General features: G+C 34.3%; 1 protein-coding gene across 7 annotated transcripts in view; it reads left to right on the forward strand.

The window, feature by feature from the left end:
• The first annotated feature begins 287 nt into the window (after positions 1–287).
• Positions 288–13154, forward strand: part of LOC106156050 (hypoxia-inducible factor 1-alpha) — a 30380-nt gene continuing 17513 nt past the window's right edge. For 2 of the 7 annotated variants that reach the window (XM_013531134.3, XM_013531136.3), the window contains exons 1-3: positions 6707–6929; positions 7914–8101; positions 10553–10704. In XM_013531134.3, the coding sequence (XP_013386588.2) occupies positions 6811–6929; positions 7914–8101; positions 10553–10704 (459 nt within the window). In that variant the 5' untranslated portion in view covers positions 6707–6810. Of the gene's footprint in view, positions 519–6449; positions 6596–6703; positions 6930–6981; positions 7140–7913; positions 8102–10552; positions 10705–13154 lie in introns of those variants that run through there. The other 5 variants (XM_013531137.2, XM_013531139.2, XM_087003698.1 and 2 more) reach the window with 5 other exon arrangements.

The following is a 13154-nucleotide window of genomic DNA, read 5'->3' on the forward strand; positions in this document are numbered from 1 at the left end:
AAATACATTTTCATGTTCACATATTATTGTGATTACTATTTCTCTTTTTCATATATATTTGTAATGTTAAAAATTGCTATAATTAAATAAATTTAGACAGATAAAATTATAAGGGAATTCAAATACTCAGCTAAGCAAAGCAAAAAAGAAAAAAAAACACTTTTATTGTAAATCATCATAGGGCGTGCTGAATTTTACATCCTACGGATAATAAATCGGAGAAAAAAATATTCCCAGCACTCATTCATAGATGTCGCACCTGTAGCGCCACGCTTCTGTTTTCTGCGAGTGAAAAACCGGGTTATGATTGACGTCAACCAGACAACCTTCAAGGTTTTCTAAGTAGGTCATCCTACTAAAATCATTGCGACAAACTCAAAACATAATTTTATCTGTCATCACCAGTGTGTGATACAGAATCACAAGCGATCGAAACTAGGACAACTGTTGACATCAGAAAAAGATTTTCCACGTTCTTTAGATAGTGTTATGGGCACAGTTGTAAAGGAGAAAAGAAGGTAAGTTGAAGCACTGTTATTTTCCAGATGGAAAGGATCGCATGTGGGTCATAATTATGGTACTAAAATACCTGAAACCGTCGAAAGAAATGGTGTAGATCAGTAACGTGTGAGGTTTTATATATAAAGATTTGATATCGCGCCGTCTTACCACGTGCTGAAAGTCGACTAGACTGACAGCTGCAAGTAGCTAGCTAATGTCGTAGTAATGGTAATGGGACTATAAATTAAAGCAACTGTAATTAATGCAGTGGAACCATGGCAGCCGCGCTGTAAATGTATTAATTCATTTTAATATCGCAATTTAAGCCGGATTTTGAGCCAAAACACACCCCACCTTTTACAACGCGTCTGGCCAAAAATAAATGTACCCTTATTTGTTAAAACCTATTTATTAGTACATGTACAGCTTTAAGTAACACCAATATACCGGTAGTTAAATACATAAAATTGATTAATTTCCTGGGAATGGGTTTTAACAAATAGATAAGGCATTTAAACATACTTGGAAAGATATAGAATTGGTCAATACACCACAAAAGCATGGAGTTTGACGTGTGCCTTAAACTTTAATGTCTCTTATTTTATTTATTTATATTTACTTTTTTTCGGGGGGGGGGGGGGTGATACGTGATGGTTAAATAATATTCTTTTTTCTTTTTTTACTTCTTTAAAGCATTTTTAATGGGGATAACATAATTGCCAGTAGCAAACTGCTGTAGTAGGATGTAGATATTTGACCTAAGGGATCTTGACCTTGTCCCAGTCTAAAGTTGCAATTGTTTTACATGGGCGTAACTAGGCATACGCACGGATGCACTGTGCATACAATTTCTCGGCCAACCATGATATTATTTTATGTAAATTTAGTGTATTTTTCACGGAATTTATATCGAAAATCCTCTGTGAATTAAAGTCACCTGTATGTACAAATCCTCTGTATAAGCACAATTGTTCTGACCCCCCGTCTTGCATACTTTTATTCAACTGAGATAAACAATGCCTGTTACCTTTACAAGTCCTATCTTAATCGTCCATCTAACTGGAACATCCTTTACCTCTTAATTCTTCTGCCTTCAACTCTTCTGTTGTCATGAGAGTAACGAACGCACTATCGCTGACGATATTTATCTCAGGTAAAATCTACCTGTGAGTTATTTTCAAAGAGCAGCTCCCGTAGACCTGGGGGCACTAGATAAAATCTGGACACCAGGTTTAATAAGGAGCTACAGAAACAAAAGAATAATTTTTCCTGCAAAGCTTCAAAGAATTTCACACGGACTTGATCCAGCTTAGCCCTCCAAACTAACGGGATGGCATGGGCAATTTTCACAAATAAATAATTAAACTTAGATGTTTCAGAGCTCTATTGTGTCATATAATTGGTTGTTTTTGGGAGCCACGCACCTGCATGAAAGCTGGATGAAACCGCATGTAAGTTCAACTCAGAGGAGGATCCAGGATTATTCGAAGAGGGGAGGGGGGTCCGCTGATGCGAAGTTAGCCTCCTTTTAAATGAATATACCGTTCTGGGTAAATAAAAATATTGAAACTTTATTAAATCGCGAGTACATTTTTGACTTAAATGATGATTTTATCATAAATGGAAATTAAGCTACGATGTGTGGTACATATGCTGTGATTACGCTGTCCTTCATCTGTTGCGTTAGTCTACATTTTGCTGTACATGCTGGGTATTTAAAAAATCTGTGCGTGCAATTTTTAAAGGTCTGGTTACGCCCCTGTTTTATGCCCCCCTTTTCCTGATTGTAAGACTTATATCCTAACTTCAGGTAGCTTACAGACATTGTGGAGATGTGCATTTTAGACTCCTGATTATCAACATGTTCTATTTTTTGTGACATAGGTCTGTGGATCACTATGTAAAGTTTCTCTTTTTCCAATAATGATTATTGGTTATTTTTTTCTATGCAGTAGAAACATTGAACTGAAAATCTGCACTGAAGTTGAACTTTTACATAATATTGAAATGTATTTAGAAACACTAAAAAGTATTATTGAACTATATAGTACATGTATGACAAAAATTTAATGGATAACAGAATTTTAATTGAAATCATCTGAGATAGTCTGAAACGAGGCCCCCAGCTGTCTGACCTCTGTCTGAAACCAGAAAAGTGCAGGAAGCTGCTTTACTTGAGGTGGGGTTAACTTCTCTGCAATAAAGTTGAAACACTAGGCATTGGGAATGTCTTCTTTGTAAACATTGCAAAAGAGTTACTTAAAACAGAGTGAATGTGTGCTGGTATGCTGTATTTCAACAGAAATTCAAAGAACATAACTATTTAAATATTCACGGCTAAATTCTTTCACCCTTTTTCTCATTGTCACACTTCACTTGCTAGTCTTGTCATTATTTCTGACCCAATTCTCCTCCAAATTGATAAAATCTTGTTTGATTTCTCACACAAAAGTGAGACTTTGGATCATCTTGGATGTTTTTCATTGAGTATTTATAGTTGAACATGGAGGATCCTTTTATATTACTTTGTCATGATAATTAATTTTGCCAAATGATTTTCTCAAAACTATACCTATTAGAAAATAATTTCTGATACAGATTAAAAAAAAAAAACTAAATTACTTGTACCCATCACCATGACTGTGTTTGTCATTGGCACTAAGAGCGCATTCTCAACGAATTAAGCCAGGCTTTACAAAGCCGGTGACCTAAAAATGGCGGACGTACATGAAAGAAAAACCGCCTAATCTTTTAATAGTCTCTCCGCCTCCCCACACGTCGTCCCTGCGGGGTACAGTCGTGTCTCCGTTCGCCATGCGGAAGCTACCTGAGAAATATTAAGTGCGCATGCTCATCAGTTAGATTCGTGGTGAAGAAAGCATGGTGGCTGAAGGCGATCGAAGGAAAAAAGCTATTCTGTTCTATTATCTTTGAAAACAGAGACGAAAAAGGAATAATTTGGCCCGTAGAGCAGCAATGAATCGACTATCTACGGAGATAATATCACCAGAGATATTCACGGAAATATTAATGTTCGGAGCCGAGATTTAATTACTGTACCCCGCAGGGACGACGTGTGGGGAGGCGTGTGAGAGGCGGAGAGACTATTAAAAGATTAGGCGGTTTTTCTTTCATGTACGTCCGCCATTTTAAGGTCACCGGCTTTGTAAAGCCTGGCTTAATTCGTTGAGAATGCGCTCTAAATGTGATATGTATTACCTACAGTAGTGCAGAAGAAAACAATGCGTTCATAATGTGTCACAGACCATTAGCTCTCACAGAAGGCATTTCAGTCAAAGCTGTTTGCTACTGGATATTTACAAATCAATGTAAAGCTTTAGATTTTACAACTGCAAAGTGTGATGACAAAATATTCTGACACTCAAAAATTTCTTGTGATAAACCTGAAATATAACTATCAAAATTCTAGACTAGTTATAAATTAGAAGGCAAGGGGGTATTATACCAATCAAAGCACCTGAACAGTAACTATGAAAAAAAATCAATATTTACAAAGCCACAATCCTGGTGATCAAGTACATTTTTAAGAATGAGTTAGTCATCTTAAAACAGTAAACCACAACTGGGGCCATAATACTCTGTAAAGTACACATTTTACTATGGAATGTTTGACATGGCAAAATTAATAAGCTACACCTTTGTTGCAGGAAAATTCTGGTAGGTTGATGGAGAACGCCGGTGACATTTGCATTTGAGAAATAACAAAATAACAAGTTCATGTAAACAACCTGATAGTTATGAAGTGGACCTTGAATCTGACCTGGAGTTTGTACTTTTTTCTTGACACCAAAATTTGAAGTATTTTAATAACCCCCCCTCCCCATCAAGATCAAAGTATAAAACACTAATGGTGTTATGAAGTTTTGAACTTTCATGATTTCCAACACATTAATATTTGCAGGAGTGTGAAAATGCAGACTTATGTCATTTTATTGATTTATTTATTCATGTATTTTACTATTTTTTCATGTTTGTTTGTTTGTTTGTTTTTTTCCTGTGGAGGCTAAGATCAAGATCAAAGTATCGATCACTAATAATCTTGTGAGGTTTTGCACTTTTATAATTGCCTTTGATACAGTTTGCAGAAGTTACATGACTGTATGATTACAACCAGATATGAGGTTGTTTTGATTATTGAAACTCGAAACAAACTTGCTCAGTTTTTAAGCAAATGTTAGGCCTCGTCTTTGCAGGATCAGTTGATGATGGCCACTTTTTGTGTACAGACACTATTAGGGACAATTCCAAGACCCTGTCATACTAACTGTAGATTGATCTATCTCCGAGAGGATTTTCACTAAATTGCAATCAACTTGAGTGGCTTAGATGTCTGTCACACTGCAAGGGGGTAATTAATTATCGTTTCGCAGCTTCAGTAGGTGTGCCTGACATCTAAACTGCTCAGATGAAAGCAATTTAGTGAGAAACCCCTCGGAGATGGATTGATCCTGTTAGGTCAATCTAGGTATGGGAACTCAGTCCTAGTGTTTAAATAAGTTTTGATTGCCCCTGTATGTTCATGAAGTGCATTTTTTGTTTGTGAAAATGCAAGTCGGGTTTAACAAATTGGCCAGATTAGCAGGAAAGGACAGTATATAGAAATCTTCATTTGCATTTTTTGTCTCTCCACATGTTTCTCATGTCTATTGTGATATCATCTCACTCAGTTTCCCTGCTAACACAATGGATTGGGTTATGTGAAGTGTTCAGTTCATAAACCATTTTGGAAAGGATGTAGATGCAGTGATACGCATTGACAATCGGTCAGAAAATGATAATACCATACAAACTGTTGAACTAAGATGCTCTGAGGAAATCCACCGAGCTATTTGAGCAGACTCGTATAAACATCCTTTTCATTTATATCTCCTCCATCCAGATTATGGGTTCCATTAAATAAATCGGTGATTAACATAGGTTGGTTGACATTGGTCAGTTATAAGATACCAAACTCCAATGAAATGTTACATTTTTACTTTAACTAAATGACCAGGTTTATCAAAATGGTTATCTGAATGACTGAGTCGAAATCCATTAGAATGCTCTCTGTAGTTTGAAACTCAGCACAGTTAATTACGTTTTTTGTACTAATTGCTCATCTTGTGGTATTTTGTGGTGCATGTATTTCTGTGTTCTGATCACCTCATGATCACTTGAATTCTGGTTTGGATGAATCCTGGGTTGCTCTGATTTATTATATTTTAAGGGAATCTAGCTAAGATAAGTGGTTATGAAGAAAAAAGCATTGATTTCCTGTAACTTTCAGCAATTTCCCCCTTTATCAGTAAGATGAAATGTGTGTTAATCTGAATTTGAATTTAAGGAACCAATTGTTTTAATGCTCTGAATTTAGCAATTTTCAGATTGACCATTCCTATTGTTTGATATTAAAATTATTGAAGTTTTCAAGAAAATAATGATTTTTTCATCTCTTTAAGGCCCTGTCATGCCTAGATGCCATCGACTTGAACTTTGTTGTGTAATGTTTGTTAAATGTTCTAGTCTTGCTGTCTGATTTACACATGAGCAATTGGTACTTATTTTCCAATTTTGTCTCCACTTTCAAATGGTATTCTAAGACCATATTTAGCACCTTGGGGGAATATAGCAGTCTAGTGTGAATAATAATAGACTTACCCATAATGGTAACTTGGATGAGCGATTTGCACTTCTCATGTACATTAGTTGCTATGGGAAATATTGGCATAAATCTTCTTGTAAATTGTTTTTACAAACAGATCAAAATTGTGCGCATTTATAAAAAAAAATTTCAACGATAAACGTTTTAAAACATGTTTACACTTCATAGCAGCCAGTTCCTTGTATGACAGTTTTTATCAGAACTGTAATCCAAAATTGTTTGAACAAAATAAAGGGTTGAGATAAAAACAACCTGCACATTGCCCATTTAGGCTTCATGCAAATGAATTGCTCTATCGCCATTTTGACCTATTTTTCTGGTCAGTGAAGGCTGTGTATATTTCATTGGGAATCTTAAAGCTCAAAAATGACCATTTTTCTGGATGCTGCGGCCTCTTGACTAGTAGAAAGAATACCAAGAGATGCCTTACAAGTAGGTGAAGTTTGTTATTTGTAGATACCGGTGTTACTGTGAGCGTGAGTATGAAGAGGGTAAAGGTTCCCGCAAAGAGGTTATGACGTAAATATCATAGAGAGGAGAACGTGAGTTGTGGTGCAGTAAAGTGAGTCATTGCTCCAACTGATTTGATGAGAACACATTCCACTTTTTAAAGCTTCAATTCACATCGGAAGTTATACCCAGTTATCATGTGCCGCTCAGTGGTTAAAGCACGTCACAACAACCACGAAGACCTTGACATAGAATATTTTGCTGGAAAATCAGAGAAAACCAATCAGGATCAGGAAGCCAACTCATCCGTTAAAAGGTTAAAAACACTGTTTCTCAAGTTATTTCTTTTAACATTGAGTAACCTAGGTGTCTGACATATATCTAAGTTATCCAGAATATAAATCTGTTTGCATAATGTTTTTAATTTCCTGGTCTTGAAATTGAAAGTATTGGGATCCAAACCCTCCATCTTCAGAAACTTTGGAGTTACCACCAAGCCTGCAGGGAAAATGAATACCTTGTTCAGGTTTCTTATAGCTTTATAGTTTAAGTAACTTTGAAATTATTGTTATGTATGTTTGGTGGCTTTAAGTGGTAGTCACTGATCTAAACTATTTTGTTTGTATATGGTTTCTGTATAAGTTATTATGTTGTAGTGATTTTACGTTTTTCCAGTGTATTGTGGGTGTATTGAGCAGTATTGCAGTTTAGTAAATTTTGATGTTTTCAGAATGGGAAATTAAGTGTTATTAAGCATTTATTAATGAGAATTGATGGGACGAAACAGTAAAGCAGGCATTGAAGGAGATACTACAGAGAAATTTGAGAAAGAATTTTTATCATTACTTATTTTAAAGGTTGTAGAGGATACAAATATGAAACAAGTGGTTGTTCCATAGGATATATTCCCATTTTGACTTACTTGTAGAGTTTGAAGTATTCATAGTTTTAAAGAAAAAAAGTTGTTTCAAAAGTTTTAACTTGTGTTTCGTAGTTATTGCTGCTTAAAACCGACAAAATTGTCCAAAAATTGACATTCACAATGACTTTATTTCTTATCTGTTTATTGGGTATGAATAAAAGCATTTACGGCAAATTATTGATTCTGTTTTATTTATGATGGTTTTCATTGCAGTAAAATCTTAAATGTACATATTTATTATGTATTTCTTACTGGTGTCTATATCCTGAAAGTCAAAATGTGTTCAATTCTTGACTTTTTAAAATATATTTTTGATAAGTTTTTTTTTTAAAGTTGTATTGGTACATTGCTTAACTTTGGTTCATTACATATTTTCAGGGACCCAGGCAGAAGAAAAGAAAAATCACGTAATGCAGCTCGCGAACGTAGGGGAAAGGAAGCTGAGGTGTTTTCTGATTTGACCAATGAAATCCCACTGCCCCAGAATGCCACTGCTCAGCTGGACAAAGCCTCCATAATGAGGATCTCCATTGCTTACCTGAAACTCAGGTCTTTAATGGAGCAAGGTACATTTTTTTTGTTCTAATTGCAGTTGCAACATATTTTTACCTGGTGTTGACTAGTCCCATTCCAGTGCTCTCATTATCTTTTATCCAAATAGCCAAATGTTTACTAGAAAAAACCTTTTTTTTTTTTTTCAAAATATTTAATATCACATTTAATTGTGCATGCTAGTATTACCTTTGGGTGGACTTCTCAGCTTGGTTAATGTTAAAAAGGGGAAGTCAACTTTAACAAAAAGCAGGACCCTAATATTTACTTGTAAAAGACAACAACTAGACCCCTTCTGTGTTATAAAAAAAATTTGAATTTAAGCGAAGCATTGTGAAAAGTGGCCCTTAGAAGTATTTTTAAAATGCTCGACATTTTTTTTTCCTCTTGGCATGGGGCAAACATAAACATTGTGGCCATTGACGTAATTGTTACCATTTCGGCAAATGGAGGTCATAAACAACATTTCAAAAGATCACAAATTTCTTTAAGTCCATATTGATTTTATCTGGAAGTAAAAAGATTTTTAGAAATTACTGTTTCTGCCCAATGGTCTAATAATGGCTTGGGTGAAAGTAATTGCCATAAGGAAGAGTAGAAGAATGTGACAATAATGACAAAAATGTAAATATTTACTAGATATTAAATATAAGTAATGTTTTATACATGTTCTACCTTCATATTGTATTGGTGTTGAGAAGTGGATTATTTAATTACTAGTACTGATCTATTATAATTCAGAGAAGCCTTTGAAGTATAAAAAACATTTTTATATATTTTTCTAAAATATATATAGTTGTAGACACAACTTTTCTGTGAATTTTGAAATGATTGAGATTACCATGGCATGGCAAAGTTTAATTTATTTCACATATTTTCATTACCTATGCATAGTGTATGAATATTTTGCTTGATCCCTTTTGAAATTAATTAAATTTGGATAATTCCTAACCTCAGTCAAGAAAACCCACAGAAACAGATTTTATGCCTTAGAATTGAATCTAGTGTATCTGTTAGTGTTTATGAAGGATTGATGTACTCAAAAAAACATGCCTCTAGGCAATATATTGATTAATGCGTATAACTGTTACTATATTTATTAGTAAGAGAAATGACAGCTTCTATTTATTTCTGAACGTGACAGCGCTGTATCTCTTAGTTTGATCACTTCTTCAGGAAACTAACATATTGAATTACAGACAAGGTGTGTCTGTGTGTGTGTGGCTTAATTATTTCAATAAGGGTAAATCGCAATAAGGATATAGATGGAGTACATTTACTTTTCAAATAACCTGAATAACCTTGAAAAATGGACTTTGGATCATGGCTAATCTTATAGTGAACTCGATGAAAACCCGGCAAGTAGAGGTGCCCAGCAGACCAGTTAACTAAAGAAATGTAATGATTCTGCACTTAATAGTCACTAATGGACACATTCCAAATGTTCCTATATCATGTATATAGGAGCAGATGGTTTTGAGCCTTAAATGTGACTGCCTTGCAAATCTCTGAGGTCAGTACATACGTACTGAAGGAGTCCCATCAAACCAATATCAGCAAGAGTTAATAAAATATCTGAATTACTTGTGAAAGTATTAATGAACTGATGGCAATTGTCTCAGTTGTCTTGTGATAGATATTGACAATTTGCCAGATGAGAATAATGAATGAAATAAGGGAATGTAGTCTGTCCTGACTTCAAGGGTAAGCAGTTACTTGAAGGTCACATTGCCGTTAAAATATGCCAAGGCTAGTCACATTTGGCTTCCTTATTTTGAATCAGCTTCTGGTGTAGGAGTTAAACTATGCCACTCATTACAGTTCTGGGTACAATAATTTGAATATGTAAGCTCCAGCCCCCCAGAAAAAGTCCCAAAATGGTTTCTGTGAGCCTTTTGTATTCAATATTTGGTGTAGATAATAATAAGGTCATTAATACTGTACAATATCGGATAAGTCACGTAGGCAAAATTGTGTTAGATGGGGCTGTTCAGAATCGGCCTGGGTGAACATTGTACATTTTCCTTATTCACCCATCATTTGAATAACAATTAATGTTTTTCTTATATCTCATCTTCTTGAAAAGTGACAATATTATACTTCATTAATTTTTTTTCCTTGAAAGATCTTAAGGAAAATTGGTTTTTCAAGGAGGAAATGGGATTGGGGTGGATACAGACTGAATGGATGAAATGTTTAACATGTAGTTGTCATAGCAATTACATCTATATTTAATACCTTGTATAACAGATCTTAGTGCCATGGCACTATATTTGCCAATGCTGAGGCCTTGAAAATCAGGGTTATCTTAATCTTTATTTCAAATTCACGCATTTAATAAAAGCATATACTTGTTAATTTTAACGAAAAAAACTTGGATGTTAATATCTGAGAAAAGAAGATTTACCATAATAAGTATGCTGATTAGAATAGAAAGATATGATTTTCCTTTACCTGTATTCTAGGAGCTAAACCAGAGCCCCCAAGAAATGCCCTGGAGAAGAAAGCGGATCAATTATTCATGAAGGCTTTAGAGGGGTTTCTGATGGTTATTTCCAAGGAAGGTGACTTGGTGTATTTGTCTGAGACTGTCACCAAGTATTTGGGGCTATCAAATGTAAGTTTATCAAGATTCATTAATTTTTTTTTTTTAATATATCAATTTAGTTTTTTTTTTTTTTAAGATGAAGGGTCATCATCTTTATTTAACTCAAGTAAATCATTTTTCTAGTATATTTACTAGGTGCACTATTGCTCCATTTCTTTTTTAAATTTGATTAGTTTTATTAGTAATTGAGTAAAATTATAAATGGAAAATTATGAATTAATTAGTTGGCAGGATGCCTGTACCTTACTGTTTGCTATCCTCAAGTAAAAAAAAAATCAATATATTAATGTTAAATGAAGTAATAACTGGCTGTACGTTGAATTATTGCTTTGTTTCATTATTGAATATCTAAGATGTTTCATTCGGCATTTCTGAACCTGTGTAAATGCCTCAAGCACACAAAAATATCATTATTCTTTCTAATCTGTCTGTATTTTTGTCTGAAGAGGCAATATTACTGTAAAGATAGTACACAAGTTATATGAAGTGGGTATTAACCTGTAGGTATTACCAGGTCTCCTTAATATATCATTTTTACGCATCAGGTATATATGTTAAGTGTGTCTGTAACAGCAGGAAGCCTTTTTATTAGGACCCTGGGTTTATGGCATTTGGAAGCATGTCTTCTGTCATGATTTGTGGTACATGATTCACGAATGTTTTGTCAGTTGTGTTTTTGGAAAAGGGAAATTTGTTCAACAAAGATGTTTTACTTGTAAAGGAATGCAAATACCATATGATGAAAGATTTGCAAGAGCCAAATATTCTTCTTGTTGGTAGTTAGCTCTTGTGGATACTCAATATTAGGGATATGATACTGGCATTTCCATGATGGAAGACTAGAGCTAAGCAGAAAATTGAAAAAAAAAAAGTTAAAGTAATAATGCAAAAGTCACATTGTTATTGCCAGTTACACAGGATATCATGTATGTGGAAGTTGCAGAAGTCTAAATATAATGCCCAGCTTATAACCCAGCTGTGAGGAGAATAATGTACCAAAAATTTTCAGACAAGTACTTACATTCAGAACTTGACAAAAAGTGTGTGCCTTTGTTTTTTTACATTTTAGTACTTGGATATGTTGATCTTTCTAATTAATTTCACAGAAACTGTTTCTCTGCATGGGTATAAGTGCTAAGTAAGAACATCTGTTCTTAGTTGTCACTATTGGCAATACTATATAAATTAGCACAATGTTAAACTAGTGCTTTATACTTTGTCAGCATGAAATAGATGTCTTTTAAGAAAGCCCTCACTATCTGGAATAGACATCTAAACTTACGCTGAAAGTATTGTAAGACTCTCCAGGTACCTCAACAGGTGATTTGGTTGAAGCACGTTTAGACTGTCAAATAAGGTTCAGCTGTTTGACATTGCCAGGCTTCAGGTTTGGTGTGCCCTCTAAGCTTGCTGTAAGGATTGATTGCAGCTGTACAGAAGTGGGATACTGCTTGGCTGGCAACTTTTTAATTTAAACAAACAAGTCAATATACTACAAATATACAGCACTGAGTTTGTGGTTTATTTTTTCCAAGTGTGATTATGCCCAAGTTTTTTTTCTTTCCTTTTTTATGTAATGTGACATTAAAAAGCAGGATATATGGTGGATCTAGGTGAAAGACGTCCACAGTATAGGCCATAAATCTCAACAACAACTGGTTTTCAGTGTGTGTAAACCCTAAAAAAGAATTATAGCCTGGTGATACTTTCTCTTGATAAATTGTTTACATTTTTCAAAATGTCAAATGTGGCTTGGGTGGAGATTAAAACATGAAATGTATAAAAAATGTTTAAAACAGACGTTTAAATTAATCAGACATTTAAAGTTAAGGATTTATATTAAGTTTTATCCAAAATTTTTCCTCCTCCAAGAAATAATCCATGTACAGAAAAGAGACCGACTTTGCTTATAGTTCTTTGTAGTATTACAGATATGTATCATGAAATTGTGTTCCTAATCATTTGATCTCTGGGCTAGATTGTGAGAATTTTTTTCTGAAGGTTTCATGCTCCATGAAAATTGTATTCAAAGGTAATCTGTGCACATTTGAAAATACCCCATAGTAATATTCTGATGTTTAGACAATTATTCTGCAAAGCTGACTTATTTTTCCCAGTCCAAACCTAAAGCAATATCACCCATCAAGTAAAAGATCCTGAATTTGATATTTCCTTCTCAAGTTATTTAATAAAAAAAAAGGACAAAATGTCAAATCCAAGCAATTTACAAAATAAATACTTGTTAGGCAAAATATTATTAAAGTTTTGCCATAAATCATTTTCTAATTGAAATAAGAAGTTGTTTACAAGGATCAGTAAACTTGAAGTTACTTAGGCCTTAATGGTGTATATGAAGAAAATTGTGGTTTTGGAAATTATCCAGGATAGTGTCTGCGTGAAACCTCTGAAAAAAAATGCAAGTGTTTAGACGTCTGCGGTAAACCTGTCAGATCAGATTA

This window comes from Lingula anatina, chromosome 2 (genome assembly GCF_051362555.1).
Source record: "Lingula anatina isolate TDL-2025a chromosome 2, LinAna3.0, whole genome shotgun sequence".
NCBI lineage: Eukaryota > Metazoa > Brachiopoda > Lingulata > Lingulida > Lingulidae > Lingula > Lingula anatina.